General features: G+C 46.5%; 1 protein-coding gene across 1 annotated transcript in view; it reads left to right on the top strand.

The window, feature by feature from the left end:
• The window catches only part of PAPPA (pappalysin 1), a 181,035-nt gene that overhangs the window by 102,871 nt on the left and 60,059 nt on the right, over positions 1 to 18,105 (top strand). The window contains exon 10 of the mRNA XM_035564695.2: positions 1,755 to 1,951. Coding sequence (XP_035420588.1) covers positions 1,755 to 1,951 — 197 coding nt within the window. The remainder of the gene's footprint in view (positions 1 to 1,754; positions 1,952 to 18,105) is intronic.

Below are 18,105 nucleotides of genomic sequence, written 5' to 3'. Positions count from 1 at the left end.
TGGTTCACAAGCAGTTCAAGTGTCGTGTTCCCAGCAGGGCCAGTGTCGGACGATGGGCAGAAGGGCCCTGCTGGCAACAGGAGGAGGCTGGGCAGCGGGGCTGCTGGGGCCGGCCGTGCTGGGTTGCATTAGAGCCCATCTTCATATCCACCCCAGCCCTCTCCCACCGTGGAGTAATGGGGCACCCTGGGGAGCCATTGTCAGCCTTGGCTGTGAAGCGCTCCCCCCGACCACTGCTCCTCCGAGCTCTTTGAGGTGTGTGGTATATGTTTGGTGGCTCCCGGCCATATGAAGATTTTTAAGATGCGACTTGTAGGGTCAAGCAGTTTGGCCGCCCCTGGAATATTAGCTCAGACACAGTGCTGTGCTTGCACGGCTGAACGGCTTCCAGCCTCACGCTGGCTCATTTTCGCCAGCTTGGAGTGCTGGCCCGGCAAACACACAGCTCCCCACGGTTATCCACGTACACAAGTTGGCTGCAGAGGTTGTGATGAAACAAAAGCAGAATGACCTTCTTTCCTGATAGGTTTCTCCGTTCTTTCAAGTTCACGCTCTTGTAAGCACCTAGAATTTTGCACGGGGGATTGGGAGGAAGGGAGGGGAAAAGCGAAAGTCATTAAATAATTCAATTGCAATAAACTGATTTTTTTTCTGGCTCACGATGGTATTTCAGTGTGTAAGCTAGGAGGAAAAATAAACAGGGGATTTAGTAGTTTGGAAGTAGCTCAAAATTGAGCAGCCGTTGGATTTCTGACACCTAGCTCGAGATAGTCCAATGCTACCGGCAGGACTCTCCTTAGGGGTTGTTTCCATCAGCCCAGCTCGCAGCTCTGGCTAATTTCCTACCGTTTTTTCAGCAGGCTTATTTGCCAGACAAAAATACAACAGGCTGTCAGAACTGGATACCTCTGGGGACTGGCAATGATAATACAATACAAAATAGGATACCAACAGGTCAAAGGTTTCCATTTCACAGAGTACTCTAATGACTGAAAGTCATTATTGCTATGCAGTCTGTTTGAAAAGAGTAGATGGATCCTGGTTCAGTTTTTAATGGGCCAGTGTTACAGAAACAACCTCAAAAATTTGGCATCTTTGTTGGCAGTCTCATTAGAGAAGCCACAGAATAAATGGACAAGGATAATAAAGTCTCCTGCTGCTTTTGATCCTTTCAGGTCAAATCTGAGTTATGCTGGTTGAAGCCGTGTGTGGATGTGGCAAGCTTACCCTCACACTATGTGGACTATATCTGGCGCCTTGGATAAACAGATCTGGTTGGCCCTTGGTCCTGTGGCTGTGAACTTGGCAGTTTTTGCCGTCCCTAAATTCACAGATGCTTTTGTTGTTGTTTTGCAGATATCTTTTAAGAACAAAAAGGGAAACATTGTAGACCAGACCCTCTGTTGGCTATCTTCCATCCAAGGCAGTGGAGTTATGCCAACACCCACATTGTCGTTCCATATATTTTCAATCTCTGCTTTCTTCTGTCTCCATCCTTTTAAATGGAGATAGACAAAAATAAGCGGAAAAACCTTCGCATTCAGAAATATTTTGACGGTTTTGCCCAATAACAAAACTGACTAAAAATTGACTTTCTTAAAAGCGCCCTGCTGTTGGCCAGAATTGACCAATGCTTTCACTCCCCGGTGATCTGGACCAGCAGATGCAACACCACTGGTTAACACCAGTGATCCTAGCAACTAGGCCACGGACATGTAGCCATTTTTTGATTTCTCTTTGGTTTCTCCTGGCAGATGAACCCAGCAGGTGCTATTTCCACGATGGTGATGGAGTATGTGAGGAATTTGAGCAAATGACCAGCATCAAAGACTGTGGCATTTACACTCCCAAAGGCTTCCTTGATCAGTGGGCTTCCAATGTCTCCGTCTCACATCACAGTGACCAGCAGTGTCCAGGATGGGTGGTCATCGGTCAGCCAGCAGCAACGCAGGTAAGGGAAGCAGATGCCGTTACCTCTCCTTGAAGGTGGAGGCTAGCAAGGACAGTCATGAGTGTAACTAGATGGTCAGCATTCATATGTGATGTTACCCCTGTCTGTTATCCTGCCACTTCACCAAGGGAAGCTCCTGATAGCAATTTCCCTCTTTCTGAGCCTGTTTAGTGGTGATAGAGTTGAAATTCAGTTCTAGTCACCCATCTGAAAACTGCCTGAAGTCGTGGTCTGCTTGATTCAATAAGCTGTGCAGGAGTCACCGCTGGCTAACTAGCATCACCTAAAAGACTAGACAGGCTCTCTATAGCCAGCACAGGGTGCTATCTTGTGGCAATGAGTTCTGAAGGCTAATGCAGAATAATACAAAAGAGTGTTCTTTCTTTTTTAATAGTTTTGTGTTTTCTGCCTCCCGGATTCATAAAAGCACCCTATTGTTCTATTCTGAGAAAGGTCCCGTCCATTCCCAAAGCCATTCATTAGCTTTAACCCCTTTCTTATATGTCTCCTTTGTAACATAAATAGCTCCAGTTACCATAACTTTACCTTTTGTCTCCCTGAGAGAATTAGATCCAAATGAGTTCAAAAAGACATTAGATAAATGCCTGGAAAACAGAGCTGTACACGATGCAGATGCAACAGTCCAGATGCAACCCTCTGACTCAGGAAAGCCTGCATTGCTTGTTGTTTTTTTAGAGGATACAGCAAGAAAAGGATCATCATATACAAGAGCTACTTTGTATATTCCTCCTTCAGCATCCACCATTGTCCCTTGCTAGACAGAGCAGTGAATCAGATGGCCTTTGGGTTTGATGCAGCCAAGTTGTTCTTGCAGTCTAATTATCTGGGAGGTTTCTTGAGTGGGCAATGCAGAGAGGAATGCAATGTCAAAGATATGACAAGCAGATTTCTCCATGAATAGTAAATGCTAAGCATTTCCAGTTGGCTTGCGAGAGAAAACATCTTTATCCAAGAGACTTAGCCTTGTTCACATTGCACAAGTCTGTAACAAATTAATGACCAGGTCAGTTTTAAACGTACAAAGCGTGATTAGCTGGCATAGTACCAAGACAGAATCCCGAGCCCAGTGTTGCCTTTTTGTCATGGTCGTATTTATTATTTTACACTGTAAAAGGAACGTTCCTCTGCACCCCTACCAGTGCCTTCATAGCTTCTTTCTCATTTGAGCTCCCTGGGCTGTAGTACTGTTCAAAGCCCACTGTCTCCAGTTCAGGTGCAGTTCAACACGCATGTCCCCTAGTCCTCTGTCCCCATGCTGTCAGGGTGATTTCCTGCCCTGATTTTCTCCTAAAGCACTGGTAGAGATGCAGCCACGCTGTGCAGTAGGACCGTACAACATACGGTCATGTGGTGGAGAAAACACCACCACGTGCACACCCAACAGAAAGCCCTGCTGTGTAGCCACAACTCAAGCATGTTTGTTGTACCCAGATGAGATGAAGTTGTCACAGCCTTGTTAGAGGAAAAAAAAAAAAAAAACAAAACAAAAACCAAGCTGTTGTATTTATAGGCAGAGCACTAGCATATCACACACTGGCGGAGTGAATGGGAACATGCCTCCTGTTATTGGCTGGCCCCTGGGGAGATAACAGTGTGCTATTTACTTCCAGCAAGAGGAATTTGTGCTTTAGCTCAGCTGGTCGTATTACACCCGTTTAAGTGTAAGGGGTTCATTGACCTTTTTAATCACATATGTTGAGAGTCTTTGTTTTCCACAGGAACAAGACAGGCTCGTAGCTTGTGAAAGAGCACCTGACTTGTCACTCTGGAGAGGTTAGGTGGGGCAGCAGGTCATCACTCTGTTAGCTAGCGGAGTGCTTGAGATGAAAATTAACCTAAGATCTCCCCTAATCACCATGTGTAATGATCGCTGGTGTGTAAACATGTTTGGCTTCATTATCTGTGCAAGCACTGAGCCTTAGGGTTTTTTGTATTGATGAAAGGAGCACCTTTCCTCACCCAGATATCTTTCAGAGTAGGTTGTGTGCTTGCTGATGTTGTGCAAACTTTTCATGTTGTTGCTGGGTAGTTTCCTGATTAATCAGAGTGGCATTTGTGTTGGCTTCTCGTCAGGAATGCCATGAAAGATATGTTTGAGTGCAGTGCACAGCAATATACAGAATACATAAGCTGCCTGTTTGTTAGCTATCCCTGTTCCTCGTAATTGCCCTGGTATTCTCAAAGTGCTTTAGAGCATTTTAAGCATGTCCTTCACGATTTAAAACGTTTTCTCATCCTTAGCTATCTCAAGACCCATTTCTCTGCGTGCCTGCATTTCTGCCTTAGTTCTACAGAGGCTGTTCCTGAGGACCACATTTGGCGCTGCGGTGCTGCTCAGCAATATCAGCCTGCCTGCACTTGTTTACTCTTGGAGGATTGTTTGTGAGCAAAAGCCAGAGTGCACTTGCTTGTTATTGTAGGGCTCCTTCTGCAGACTGACCACCCCAGGCCTGTTTGCAGAGCTCGCTAACACGTTGCCCATTTCCACAGAGTTGCTTGTTTCTTAGAAGTAGGATGTATGCACTTGCTTGTTATTGCGAGATGGATCTTACATGTGGCTTTGTTACTTGTTAGTATGAGGCTGCTGAATGGCAACATACTAAGGGAGCAGAAAAAAAACACAGTATAAGATTTGTTTTGAACAACAAAATGCTTACAAAGAATGACACAGTCTTGGCAAACAGATACACATTTGAAAAATGGAAAGGTCACACAGCCCCCCCCCCCCCCCCCCCCTTAAACAATCGCTCTTTCTGCAGAAGCAAGACTGATAGACAGCCACTTCTACTTTCCTGGCAGCCACTCTTCAGTGCTGATTAAGAAATATTCACAGTACTGACAGCATCATATTTAAAGCCAAAGAGGACCAGTCAGCAGCATCACACCAGCACAGAAACGCGAGCACCATTGCAGGGTATTTTTACAGTTTGATTTCTAATCTGGCATCCTCTGCAGGTCTTGAAGCAGACGCTGCTCAGTACCTGTTATCGACTGCAGGAGGAATTCAGCAATAAGGGCTTTGCACATTCTCGGGCCGCTCTTTTCCTTACCGCTCTTGCTGTGAGTTTGTAAACAGCCTCTCCTTGCCATCCGCTGCGTGTGAAATATTATCAGTGTTGATGTACTGGTTGTGTGGGGTTTTCTACAGCACTGTTTGTTTCTCAGGGCCTTTCTTGTGCTAAAGATTATTGATGCCAGCATTAAGTCATCAGCTGGTGTACTCTGGCAAGGACTACAAAAAGGCAGTAGTGCTGGGCAGATTTATACCAGCTGAAGGGCAGATCCAGTAGGCATAAATAGAAAGACAAAGGGCTCTCAGACCGATCTGTTTTGTGAATAGCTGCAATTTTTTTAATTTTTATTTTTTGCACTGGAAGTCCCCAGTGACTTGTTTCCCCTACCAGTTCATACTCAGCCAGGGTCAACCTTGTTATAAGCAGGAGCGGGGAGGATGTGGCCTCCTACCACCAAGCTAAGCACTCCTGGGCTTGGCAACGTGCGAGTTTAGGGAGCCATCTCATGGCCTCCGTGGACAGTCCCGCTTGTATCGCCACCGGTGAAGCTGTGTGGGTGAGGACAGTTAAATAGGAAAGCATGGTGTGGATTAGGTCACGGTAAAAGGGTGGCTGTCCTGTAGGGTTCAAGAAAACAGGTCGTGCAGTGGCAGCCTCCATGCTCTCCCTGCGCACTGATTTTTTTCTGAGTGCATTAGTATGTTTGGTAGTGTTTCTTTCTTTCTAGAGTAGGTTGTCCTGAGCATGAATGCTTTGGATATTTTTTTAAGTGTCTTATCTGTACAGATGTGTCTCCGTGGGAAGCCTCTGCCAGGCTGGTTTGGGGAAGGCTCTTCACCCCTGACTCCGTGGCTGGGGTGAGAGGGAGGTGGGTGCAGCCCGACCGCGGGGCTGCAGGGGCCATTTCTCCTTCCCTCTTGCTGGTGGGAATCCAGTGGATTCATCTGCAGTTCCCTTTTGGCCTCTATAATAGACAGGTGTAGGAAGGGACTGATGGCTCTGTAGGTGGCTTATTGGTGACCTGGTTACTCCTGTCACAGCAGAATGTGCTCAAGCCTTGGAAGTTGGGGTTTACATTGGTAATTTAGAGGGGCAGTCCCCCAACAGCTCTGTCTTTCATTGTATTTCCTCCCAGTTACAGAGAAGCTGTTTAGTTCAAGTCACCATATGAATATATATATATATATATATATATATATATATATATATATATTTTTCCTCCCTGTGCCATTGCCATTTCCTGGTTTTCTCCTGTACGGAAAAAGCCGCACAGCTTAGGCACAGTTAATGAGAAGGGGACTCTTCCCCAAGGCTGCTGGGCACACAGATCCTGGGATTCATTTTTGTTCCCAGACAAACCCACCCCCTTCTCCCCCTGGGTACCCCACAGGGGCTGCCATGGAGTAAGAAGCTGTGGAAGAGGATTCTTATTACATCTTTCCCACAAACAGAGGCCCCCTCCTGCCCCTATTACAGTTCCCACAATTGCACTCATCCAGACTCACTGCAACAAACCTATTCTTCAGCCGGCCATAGAAAGATGTCTAGAATTGCAGTGTGTCTGAAATTTCCCACAAAAGAAGAAGGCAAGAACATGAAAATATTCTGCGTACTGGAAGAAAAAACATGGCAGAGCGAGGGCTCCAAGGCTGGTAAGAAAATACTGTGACAAAATTGAAGAGAAAAAATATGAAGTTCTCTGCCACGCAGTTTTACTTTGACTAATAAATATAACTCTGAAGATAATTCCCCAAAGATCCAGCAAAGCCAACGAATAGGGTAATCTTGAACAGGAGTGGGAAGAGAGGAAACCTGCAACTTTTAATGGAGAAGCCATTCCTCTCCTTTGGGGTGATCTTGCTGAGAAGTGGGAGGGTGTGTGTCTGTCAGCTCTGCAAGTGGCCCTTTTTGAACTTCCCAGTTCACAGCCAAGTCCTGTTGCTCTTCAACGGTAAGAGTTTTGTTGTGGTCGGAGGGACAAAAAAATCCCCATTTTTAATAAGATGATTTGCTTCGCAAATGTCTCTGTTATTTATAGCCTAGCCAGCCTTTGAACCACTAATCTCAGGAGGTCGACTACAAAATCCCACTAAGAGAAACTGTTAATGGAGGAACCATGAGTGATCAGAGACCAGTTCTGGAAAAAGATGAACTGGACACTGTGCACAGGCTGCCGCAAGAGGAATGTAGGTTTGCTGTACTCGTCTGAGCACATTTCCAGTACTGGCTGGTGCACCAAAAGGCTTCAACTTAGCTTACAGATTCCCCAGCTCTAAAATTAGTACAAGGGAGCCCAAAACATAGTCTCTCTTTCAGCCTTCCCCCAGATACTATGGACCAGACAGTTTGGTCTTTCACCTGAAGGCTGGGGAGTTGCACCACGAGCCTGGCACCAGGCAAATTCAGGCTGGGGAACTCTGAGGAACATGCCTCCCTTGTCTTAAGTGATGGTATTTTTCATATCTCTTTAATGAACAGGGATTAATTAAACCTTATCACGGCCACGTTGTCTGGTTTCTGTTCCATTTAAGAGAGGTGGAAACCAGAGCACACAAAGATAAAGCTGCGGTTTGAGAATTAAACCTCAATTCCCCCCAGAGACATTGCAGGCGCTGGGCGTTATTGGGCCCAGGTGTCCCAGGACTAGGAAGCTCAGGAAATCTCCAAAGGGAAATGTTCATATCTTGTATAAGAAGAAAACTCTGTTCAGGGCCTGCTGTCAGTCGGAGTCTGGGAACACAGATCTGGAATGGATTCTGGGGTCATTAAATCCACTGTGTGTTAGCTTTGTCAGCCTCCTCACATCATCCGGTGCGTGAATTAACCAGATTTTATCCTCACACAGTTGGGCTTGTTCCCATTGCAAAATGACTGGAAAACAATTCCACCAAGTCCTTGCTCTAACAGCTAGAAACCTTGTTTCCCACCTGTGTTGTTGAGAAAGCTCGGTTTTGCAACCCTCTTGCCAAAGGAGGTGATGTTGTTTGCCTGGGGATCTCCTCTGGTCCTTATTCACGTCTGCATCACTGCTTTGTCTTGTTGGAGCAAGTGGTGCATACAAAGGGTTTGCACCAAGGTGAGGGATGCTCCAAAGATCTGTGCTGTGCCTTCTGCTCAGAAATGATCCCAATGTTCTGAATAAAAAAAAGAGAGAGAGAGAGAGAGAAATGGGATTTCTAGTTAGGCTGGCTTGAAAAGACTCAGCTGCAGTGAGCTGGTTAAGAAAGAGCATTACCTTAAAGGTGCTCCAGAGCTGGCTGGAGAAAAGGGGATGCTGCCCATCACCTGGCTGCCTGTTCCCTGCTAGGAAGGACAGCGATTCAGTGATTCCCTGCCTCTTGCACCCCATCCCCATGTCTTTCAGTGCTCCTCTGCTCGGGGCAGTAGTAAACCAGCAGACCCCATGCCTGATGTCGTAGCCTCTGGATGATTTGTGTATGGGGAGGACAGAGAGAACACAATGAGATGTCAGAGGAGATTCCAAGCAATTTTGCCAAGCACTCAAGGGATTTTTTTCTTTCCACTCCCCTCCCCCACTAGTTTTTAGAATAATTTTTCAAGAGCACATATGCAAGTCATCTAAGGGGAACAGAACAGTGAGTACCAGGGGCTGGTACACTATGTTCCCTTTGTGTACTGTACAGAAAATAGATAAAAGAAACAAAGGATGATGCAGAGAGCAAAGCAGCCATCAGTACTCTCAGAGAGGTTCGGTCTGACCTTTTCAGAGATGAAGGTCAAACCAAAAATCCTCAGGTACCGGAAATTGGTCCTGTCTCTTCCTAGGACCAGGAGACACTCACCGCTAACGAAACGAGAGCAGAATTATGTCCCATTTGTTGTTGCTGGCGGCGAGGAGAAGAAAGGCAAGAAAGGAATATTGTCTTGGATAATAAGAAGGATTATGTGCTTCTTTAGGAAGTGACTGACCATTTTATGATCATATCTGCCGTACACCCAGCCACCCACCCAGATTACACGCTGTAAATTGAAAACAGCTTGGACCCCCCAGCATCAGTGAGCTGGAAAGCCGGACCCCGCAACAACGGCAGTGCTCGTTAGCATGCACTCTTCTGAAAGGAGACCCCCCTCCTCGGCCCTTGCCCCTCAACCTGCCAGTCTCTCTGTCTGCTACTGCTGCTCCCCATCCTTTAGATGCAGAGCATGTCCAGCCATAAGCGTGGGATAGCTCTCCTGCATCCCATCCGGGTTGTTTGTCTTGGGTCCCTCTCCATTCAGAGCCGAATGATTTTGCATAAATGCATCGACACGTCTGCTTTGTTCATGCATGAAGGCTTCTTGGCATTTCTCATCCCACCCCCGCCCTGGCCGTCTTCTCCCTACCCCCCTAGCATGTAGCTTCACCAGCTTTTGCATGATTTCCCTGTGCAACAGTGAATAAACCTGCCCGAAGGATTGACAGTCAATCGAGCACGGTTAAAAATACCCAGACAATTATTTTGGATAGAATTAAAACATGATCAGAAGGAGAGGACAGAAAAGGGTGCAGGAGTGAAACCGTAACATCCTTTACTATGTAATTTGGTTTCATGTTCTGTGCAAGAAAACATGTAAAATATGTAAACAGAGCTCTCCAAGATTGTAATGTAGCTACAAAGCCACAGATATACAGGCAGGCAGGGTGCTATTCTTCAGCAGAACGGAATGCCATCCTCAAAACCACACGATCATTTCTTTAAGCCTGAAAGTAAACTTTCTCATGCCAGTAGCAGAGAATTTATTTTTTCTCTTAAATGAAGGATTGTCTGCACTACTTGTTCAAAGTACTGTAGGCATTTTAGCCCACATTGTCATAAGAGACCTCATATTTTGAATGCCACTCAATTTTGGGGTGTTCATCTCTAGATGTCTCTAAAAGGAATGATTTTCAGAGGATAGTGCTTACCCAGCACTGTCCTGATGGCACACCATAATAGAAGGTCTCTTAAGTCAATCCCTCTGTCCCCACCTGCAAATAAATAACTTTAATAATAATAATAATAAAAACTAGGAACCATTTGGATAAATTCTTGAGCTGCTCTAATTTCCTGGATCGTGCTGCCTTAGTTAGAGCCATGGCTGTTGAGGAACCTCAAATTAATGCTCGTTTTTGGAAACACTGTCTGTAAATTTTAAGGATAACTCTTTCCTCTGAGGTCAGCGACTCCGGTAAGCAGGCGTGATTCCCGCACCTGGCAAATGTGCCCAGCTCCCCCTGGTACCAGCAGAAACCCTGGTTTTCCACCATAGCCTCAAGGTCTGGTTGCAAGCTTTAATGGGTTCCAGGAAACTGTAATTTGCATGATCAGTGCTGGTATCTGCGTATGCATGTACCTACTGACTGGGAGGAGCCTTCATTTCAGGAGAACATGGAGCTCTGCTAGCCATGGTGGTCGTTGGACCCAAATCCTTATGCTTAGCACTTTGGGCACTTTGTTTTGTGTGTGTGTGTGTGTGTTTTGTTTGTTTGTTTTGTTTTGTTTTGTTTTTTTAATTTTTATTTATTTTCCCAGTTTTGGTAATTAACCCTTGCAAACAAGTCCCTTTTCACACGGTGAAGCTGAAGCATGGGGTGGAGATGATTTATCCAGGGTTGCAAGGTGCTGATCTGGTGACCAGGTGTGTCCATGTGACTCACCCACAGCCCTGGCCAGCCCCTCCATGGGTTCTACCCAGTGAATGGTGTGCTTTTGTGCAGCTTAGATTCTTAAAAAATAGCAATGATGAGCATCCTATGAAGGCAATGAAGGCCAAATTCCAAGGTGTGTTCCGGCATTTACTTCTAATTAATCCTAATCCTTGGGTTTAGGATTTATAGAAGTGCCTAAGCATCTAGCCGCCATTGGGTTTCTAATGAGCCATGTGCTTTTGAAGACCCCATTTGGACCTCCGTTTCACATTTCTCTATCCAAATATCTTTGAAAATCTGGTCTTCTTGCAAAGCAGATCTCTTCCTGGTGTACTGTGACCTTTACCTGCTGGAAAAGGAAAGCCTCGCTGTGTGGAAGCTCTGCTTTGTCCCAGCAGCTGTCTGTGGTGGGAAGGAGGGAATAGCCTCAAGTTGCACCAGGCGAGGTTTAGGTGGAAAATTAGGAGACGTTTCTTCTCAGAAAGAGCAGTCAGGCATTGGAACGGGTTGTCCAGGGAAGTGGTGGAGTCACCGTCCCTGGAGGTGTTCAAGGAAAGGTTGGATGTGGTGCTTAGGGCATGGTTTAGTGGGTGACATTGGTGGTAGGGGGATGGTTGGGCCTGATGATCTTGGCGAGCTTTTCCAACCCTAATGATTCTGTGATTCTATTCTATGACGTGGCCACGGTGAGTTCGTCCATCCCTGTAGAGGTGGTGAAGCTGCAGACACTGTGAGCTTGCTCTCACAGGTGGTGCTTGCGCTGCAGTCCCCACAGCCGCTCCTCCTGCGAGCAGCCAGGAGGTTCTGCCAACCCTGCCAGTCTGGGGCACGTGAGGAGGAAACGTTCCACGTGCTCTTCTGGTTTGCCCTGTCGGAGCTGGGGGTTTATCAGAGCAACCAGGGCTCCTTGAGGTTGGAGGAAGGCTGTGGGCTCCCCCAAGGCACCTGCAACCAATGCTTTGGGTGGACTCAGACATGCGTGGGCTGGAGGAAACAAGTGGCTGCCACTCTGTGTCCAGCACGCTCCGAGGGATTTGCTGGCGCAGCATTAGTCAGCACGGGGGAACCTTCTGGTTTGTATCCCACGAGCTGCGTCTTCAGGTACTGAGAAAAAACAAGCCAAGACTGGTTTAACCTTAATTAAACCATGCTGAGGTAGAGCTGAGGAGCTGGGTAGGAAACCAAACAGCTTTCTGACCACTGACATGTAACCATAGTCAGCTTCCCTTACCGGCACTCCCGGCGAGCGCTGCCGCAGCCTTCCCTGGCGCTGTTAAGCTCAGAGCCTCTTCCCAATGCATCATCTCCCTGGATGTAACCAATTAAAGCCTGTTGACAGGCCAGAGCAGACTTAACCCCTTAGGAGCTGAGGCATATGTACGTCTTCATATAGGGAAAGATGACAACTGGGTGTCTGGCTGGCTTGCTGGGAGCACGGCGTGGAAAGCCGAGCGGCTCTGGGAGGGAAGGGGAGAGGGGAGAGGGGGATTTGCAGCCCCAGTTATCTCTGCCCGTGGAAGCGCAGTGTGTTGAGGGTTGCGTGCGGTTTATGCGGCGTATTTACATGGTACATAACCCTAAACAAAGCTGAAAAGCATGACTTTAACTCTGGAAATAAAAGCGCTGGAAACCCCTAGGTTTCTGCACATGAGAAAGTTTTGTTCTTTAAACACACAGATGTTTTCAAATGAAAAATCGCTCTTTTGACCTTTCCTGAATGCGATCATGTGGTCAGAGCTGACATTAACCACTGCAGGGCTGCTTGCTCCGGACACAGGCAAAGCTTGGCAAGCCATCTTCTGAGCTCCTGGTGGCACCTGCGTTGTCTCACATCCCTTGGAAGCTGCTGCTGGGCCCCAGGCACGCTTTGGGTGGTTCAGGGGAGGTGGGAACGGGATAAGTAGGGTTTGTTCCTATGATGCATGAAACCAAGTGTTGTGGTTTTCTCCTCTGTGCTACTTGAAAAAGGTGTGGCTTAATTTTCCTTCTGTTTGCCTGTCTCCCTATCAGAAACGTTGCCCGAGTGCTCCCAAGCATCCCCGTATGCCCCAGCCAGCAGCACGTTACTCTGAATGGATGAGGCTGCAATTCTTTAGTGATTCTTTTTTGTTGCTTTTGGTCTTTCTCTAACGAGCTGTGTGCTTTCTTCATTCAAGCAAATTTACAGGACCAGCTCTGGGAAGGAAGGAAGGGATGTTACCAAGTGGATTGTAACAAGCCCAATCCTGTTTTGCCTCACAGGAGTGCCAAACCAGCAAAACTATAATGAATCCAGTCGGATCCACTAATACAATAATAAAAAAATACACTTAAGATCTTCCCAATATGTGGCACATATTCTGCCTTTGACAGCTTGATTTCCTGGTGCCAGCTGCTCCCAAACGAAAAGCTCCAGTCAAAGGAAAAAAAGAAAAAAAAGAAAAAAAAAGCCTTTGCTCTACTCATCAGTGGTAAAAGCTTATGGGATGGGATTGTTTTCCTTTGCCGCAGCACCCCACGGCCAGCCTTGGCCCGCAGATATGTGTGAGCTTTGCTGTAGTGGACCTAGCTGGTTCAAGTTAGAGACAGGCAGTTCGGGAACCCGAGTGTGCAGCCAACAATAATGTTCTGGCTACTGTATTTGTTTAACCTCGCTCTCCAGTGGATGGATATACAGTCTGCTAAAGCACTTATCAGTCTATAATGCCTTCACACTTTGGTGAGCAGCAATGTGGAAACTGTAGACAGGAGCTTTTGCTGCAGGTTGGAAATGTCTTTTAGCTTTAATGAGAGTGATGTTTGCAAACTGGAGGTTTGAGGTCTCGTTTGGGAGCTGTTTCTTCATGCTGTCTGTCTAGCAGGTTGCGTTTGGCTGCTATTTCTAACAGGAGATGTATTTGTAAGTTTGGACGTAACAGAAGAATGCAGTTTGGGGCTAATCCTAAGAAATACCCCTTCTTGGTGAGCTCCTGGCAGTGCTGGGGGGAAGATGCTGTTGTTTGAGAGCAGCACCTGTCTGTCCTACTGCTGTGCTGAAGGAAAGGAAACCTCTGATACAAACAAACAGCAGCACATGGCAGGCAAATTGCTCGGTTACGCTTTCACGTGCTTCGTATGAGACCCTGCTCTGTCTGCTTTGGACCTTGAGCCATCGCTTGCCTTCGCACCTGCTCAGTGTGCACGGCTGAGTGGCAAGGGAAGTGGGAGCAAGTGCAAATTGCCCTCGTGAGCCCCAGATAGTAGCATGTACTTGTGGGCTTGTGCAAAAGATGAGTCGATTATTAAATGCCATTACTGCAAGTATTTCTTCTTCTCTCGCTCTTGTTGCATAGTTTCTGGCCCCGGCTCAACTGACGTCTTTGGGACGATCCTTTGAACCATGCGAAAATCATCTGGTTAGGGTTTTGCCGTAAAATTAAAACTCCATATTGTTTTTTCCACAGGACCAGCTAGCATCCTAGATATTTTGATTACACCTGGCTGGATGTCAAAGCCAGTGTGGGTTTGGGATAGGGCCAGTCAGAACTGATTTACAGGTTTTTTTGGGTATACCATGTGAAGTTTATGGTATTATGTGATTTTGATTTTAACTCACTTGTTTTAAATGAAGTTTGCTTTGAATTTGGAGATAACAGAAATTCAAAGGAAAGCTCAAAGAGTGCAGGTCTGCATGATTTAAAAATTAAAATATATTGTTCACACAGACTCTTTGGAAGTGAAATAACTTCATTTTTGAAAAAGCTAAAGTTAATAACACACATTGGATACACATGCAATCTGGGCCATCATCTAATGTAGCGTCCCTGTAGCTCTCACTCGCTTTCCTGAAATTAAGTCCATTTATATGACAAAACAAAATAGTCTTTGCATCTCCTACTCATTTCTGTACCACAGCCCTGTGTTACATCACATCCACTACTCTACCCCTGGAAATTTCCCTTTGGAAATGAACACTATCATTTTTACTGTATAAGTAGAGGCATTTATCATCGTGTCACATTGCAAGCAACCTAGTGATGCCAGCATCATATCAGCTTTGGTATTTACACACACTTAAAGGTCGCTTTTCAATTAATAAAAACTCCAGCCAAACTTTTAGCTGGAAGTTGTGGTTCTTTGCTGAGAAAACCATAGTAACAGGCGAATTGGATGCCAGGTCTGCAAGCTGCAGACACCATCAGCTACTCCAGATTCAAATGGGAAGGGGCTGTGCTGAGGCTGGACACAGCAACTGGCAATGGGGCTTTATTTCATCCTGCAGCAGACATAATCTGCTTCCCAATCCTACAGCCAAATCCTGTTCTTCATTACACAGGTAAAACTGACAGATGAGATTTCCTCTTACTTCTGAGCCAACTGAGTCTGGGAGTAATATAGCATCAGTGTGTTACCCCAGGAGTTTGATCAGCTTCCAGTTGATAAAGCTTTTCTGTTGCTCACCTGTCTGGATGTTTTTGTCCTGGAGAAAAGCAACCATGCTGTACTTTTTCATCTTTTGCCTTCAGACCTTTAAGTACCCCAATGAAAACAGGCAAAAACAGACAAAGAGCACGAAACTTAGTAAAACTGTGTTTTCAAACGCATTCCTTGCCCCTTAAAAGCACCCCTACTGAAAAATTATTTCACTGCAAACAAATCAGACACAGAGGATATGGAGAGGTTTGGAGTAGAAGCTACGGTTTATGAGCATCAGAGGAAAGGGAGAGTTGCTGTTGAGGAAGAGGAAGCAGATTAGAAGGTAAGAAGGCTATTGAAAAAGGAGGACATCAGTTCCATTATCTTATGCTTGTAACATGCACTGATGAATCTTGGCTTTGGATTTCTTTCTCATTTTGTTTTTACAACAGTGGAGTGTTGTAAATTTGGTTAATGCACAGAGAAAATATTATATATGGATGAGTTTGGAAAAGGTAACTTCGAATGTTTTCCTTAAATGCAGGAGGCCAACACAAAATAACCTGATTTTCTAAGTTAGTCATCAGCTGTTGACTCAAATCTTCTGACAGGACAAATCCAGAACACTGAAATACCAGATCCGGAACACTAGCAAAGAGGCTATTCCTATAGCATTTCTGACTAGAACCTAGAAGAAAACCCCGAGCAAAATTTATGATGTCCCTTAACTAAGGCTGTTGTGTACCATTTCCATCTGAGCTCTGCGGACTCCTGAGGTTTGAAATGGTCTTAGAAATTGGCTGATTTTCGAGGTGTTTGTTGAAACACAAATGGTGGCCTTTTTAATGGTTCATTGCTCACTAATATGGGCAATTTCATTTTTTCTGTAACTCCAACCCAATTCCCAGCCTAAATGAGAAGAACAGTGCAACAGCTTTCAGAACAGATTGGAGGTCTGTGCTGCAGTAGGCAAACTGGGTGGTGTCCATGTGGCAGTCAAGCTGCATTATAATATTGGGCAATAAACAGGCAGGAGCCTTTCTGATATTTAGCAACTGCACTGGAGCTTCTCATCCTTGGGTAAAATTTACCTTAGGATGCAAGAAGAACAGAATATTTAAGAATATTGGGTAACGGTCCATCCCCATATCTGGCAGTGGAGAGAGAAGGTTTTCATCTGTAAGGGATGTGTTAAAATGATGCGTATGTCGTGGTTGGGATTCTCTGGTATATCCTGAGTTACATATAAATAGTGTTCTGCAGAAAAATTGTAGGTTAATTAGGATTAACCTAAAAATTGTAGGTTAATTAGGATTCATTATTATAGTAGTAATCTGTTCTTTAGCTGGATCTTCAAACAGAATGTCCTGTTTATGTCTCCACAGGTCTCATACCGTTGTGTGAGTATTTCCGTGCACTTGTACAACCTCATGCAGGATGTTGCGTGCACCACAAATCCATGGTGCTGTGGGTTTCACCAATGGATCCTGCTCCTGCTTGTTTTGAGGTTGCTGTGTTGCGAATGGGACAAGGTATAACCTGTTTTGTCCCAGAAACACCCAGCAGTGTCTGTCTCGGTGCGGAGGTGGCAGCAGTGCAGTCCCCAGTAAGAGGAGGGGAGAGGCAGTGTGCCCAGGTGGCCAACAAGGCCAACAGCATCCTGGCCTGTATCAGGAATAGTGCAGCCAGCAGGACCAGGGAGGTGATCGTCCCCCTGTGCTCGGCTCTGGTGAGGCCGCATCTTGAGTGCTGTGTTCAGCTTTGGGCCCCTCACTACAAGAAGGACATGGAGGCCCTGGAGCATGTCCAGAGAAGGGCAACAAAGCTGGCGAAGGGCTGGAGCACAAGTCCTATGAGGAGCGGCTGAGGGCACTGGGGGTGTTTGGTCTGGAGAAGAGGAGGCTCAGGGGAGACCTTATTGCTCTCTGCAACTGCCTGAAAGGAAGGCGTGGGGAGCTGGGGGTTGGCCTCTTCTCACAGATAACTAGTGATGGGATTAGAGGGAATGGCCTCAAGTTGTGCCAGGGGAGGTTCAGGTTGGAAATTAGGGAAAGAGCAGTCAGGCATTGGGACGGGTTGCCCAGAGAGGTGGTGGAGTAACTGTCCCTGGGGGTGTTCAAGGAAAGGTTGGACGTGGGACGTGGGATATGGTTTAGGGGGTGACGGTGGTAGTAGGGTGATGGTTGACCAGATGATCTTGGAGGTCTTTTCCAACCTTAATGATTCTATGAATCTATGTTTCTATTGTCTGCGACACGATATCCACTCCCCGCTCTGTCTCCAGAAGGAGGTTGCTCTCTGCTCTCTGACAGACCAACACTTGTGATGGCCCTCACAGCCATACTTAGCTTGAAGACATGGTCTGGAGGAAGCCCTGCCATGGGGGAACAGATGGGATTTGGGGAACAGACAGCTCTGCGCGCTGCAGATCCGCTCTGTTTACAGGCGCCTGTGGGCACGCAGACAGGCACGTCCACTCCAGCCGTAGAGTCAGCCATATGCCAGAGCTGAGCAGGGCAGCATCCTGCTTTGAATAGCAGCTTTGCCTGTCTGCATTTAGGATTATTTCGATAGAGGAACATGAGAGATGAGAAGGACCAGTGTGTGCAAAGCCTGTGGTGCCTGGCTGTGCTCTCTCGGGGGGAGGGAGAGAGCTGGGTGTCATCTGTGCATATTTCACCCACTCCTGTGGGAACGGATGTCCTTCACATGAGCTTGTGCTTATTTGTCCCATCTCCTTCTAAGTTCTGTGCACCTTTTTGTGGCTACCAGCATTTATCCTCAAGATACCTTTGTGACATGGGGCAGTATCATGCTCATCTTACTGACAGTGGCCTAGGACTGGAGAAGCCAATTTGGGCTGTAATGAGGCCGTGCACTGGACACAGTTGTGTTGAGAGCTTGTCCAGTGCCCAGTCCTTGGGATCAGCCACCCTTCACATGTAGTTTGCTGGCAACAGGGACCCATCAACTCAACATAACAGTGCATGAAGTCAAAGGCAGCCACCATCACTTCTGGCATGGTAGGGGCTGGCTGTGGAACATATTGTGATGCTGCCTGTGATTTACCTGTGCAGAGCTGCTGCTCGTGGGATGGCTGGGCGACATTCACAAGG

The sequence above is a fragment of the Cygnus atratus genome, chromosome 19 (genome assembly GCF_013377495.2).
Source record: "Cygnus atratus isolate AKBS03 ecotype Queensland, Australia chromosome 19, CAtr_DNAZoo_HiC_assembly, whole genome shotgun sequence".
NCBI classification, from domain to species: domain Eukaryota; kingdom Metazoa; phylum Chordata; class Aves; order Anseriformes; family Anatidae; genus Cygnus; species Cygnus atratus.
This window is presented reverse-complemented; position numbering and strand designations above follow the sequence as displayed.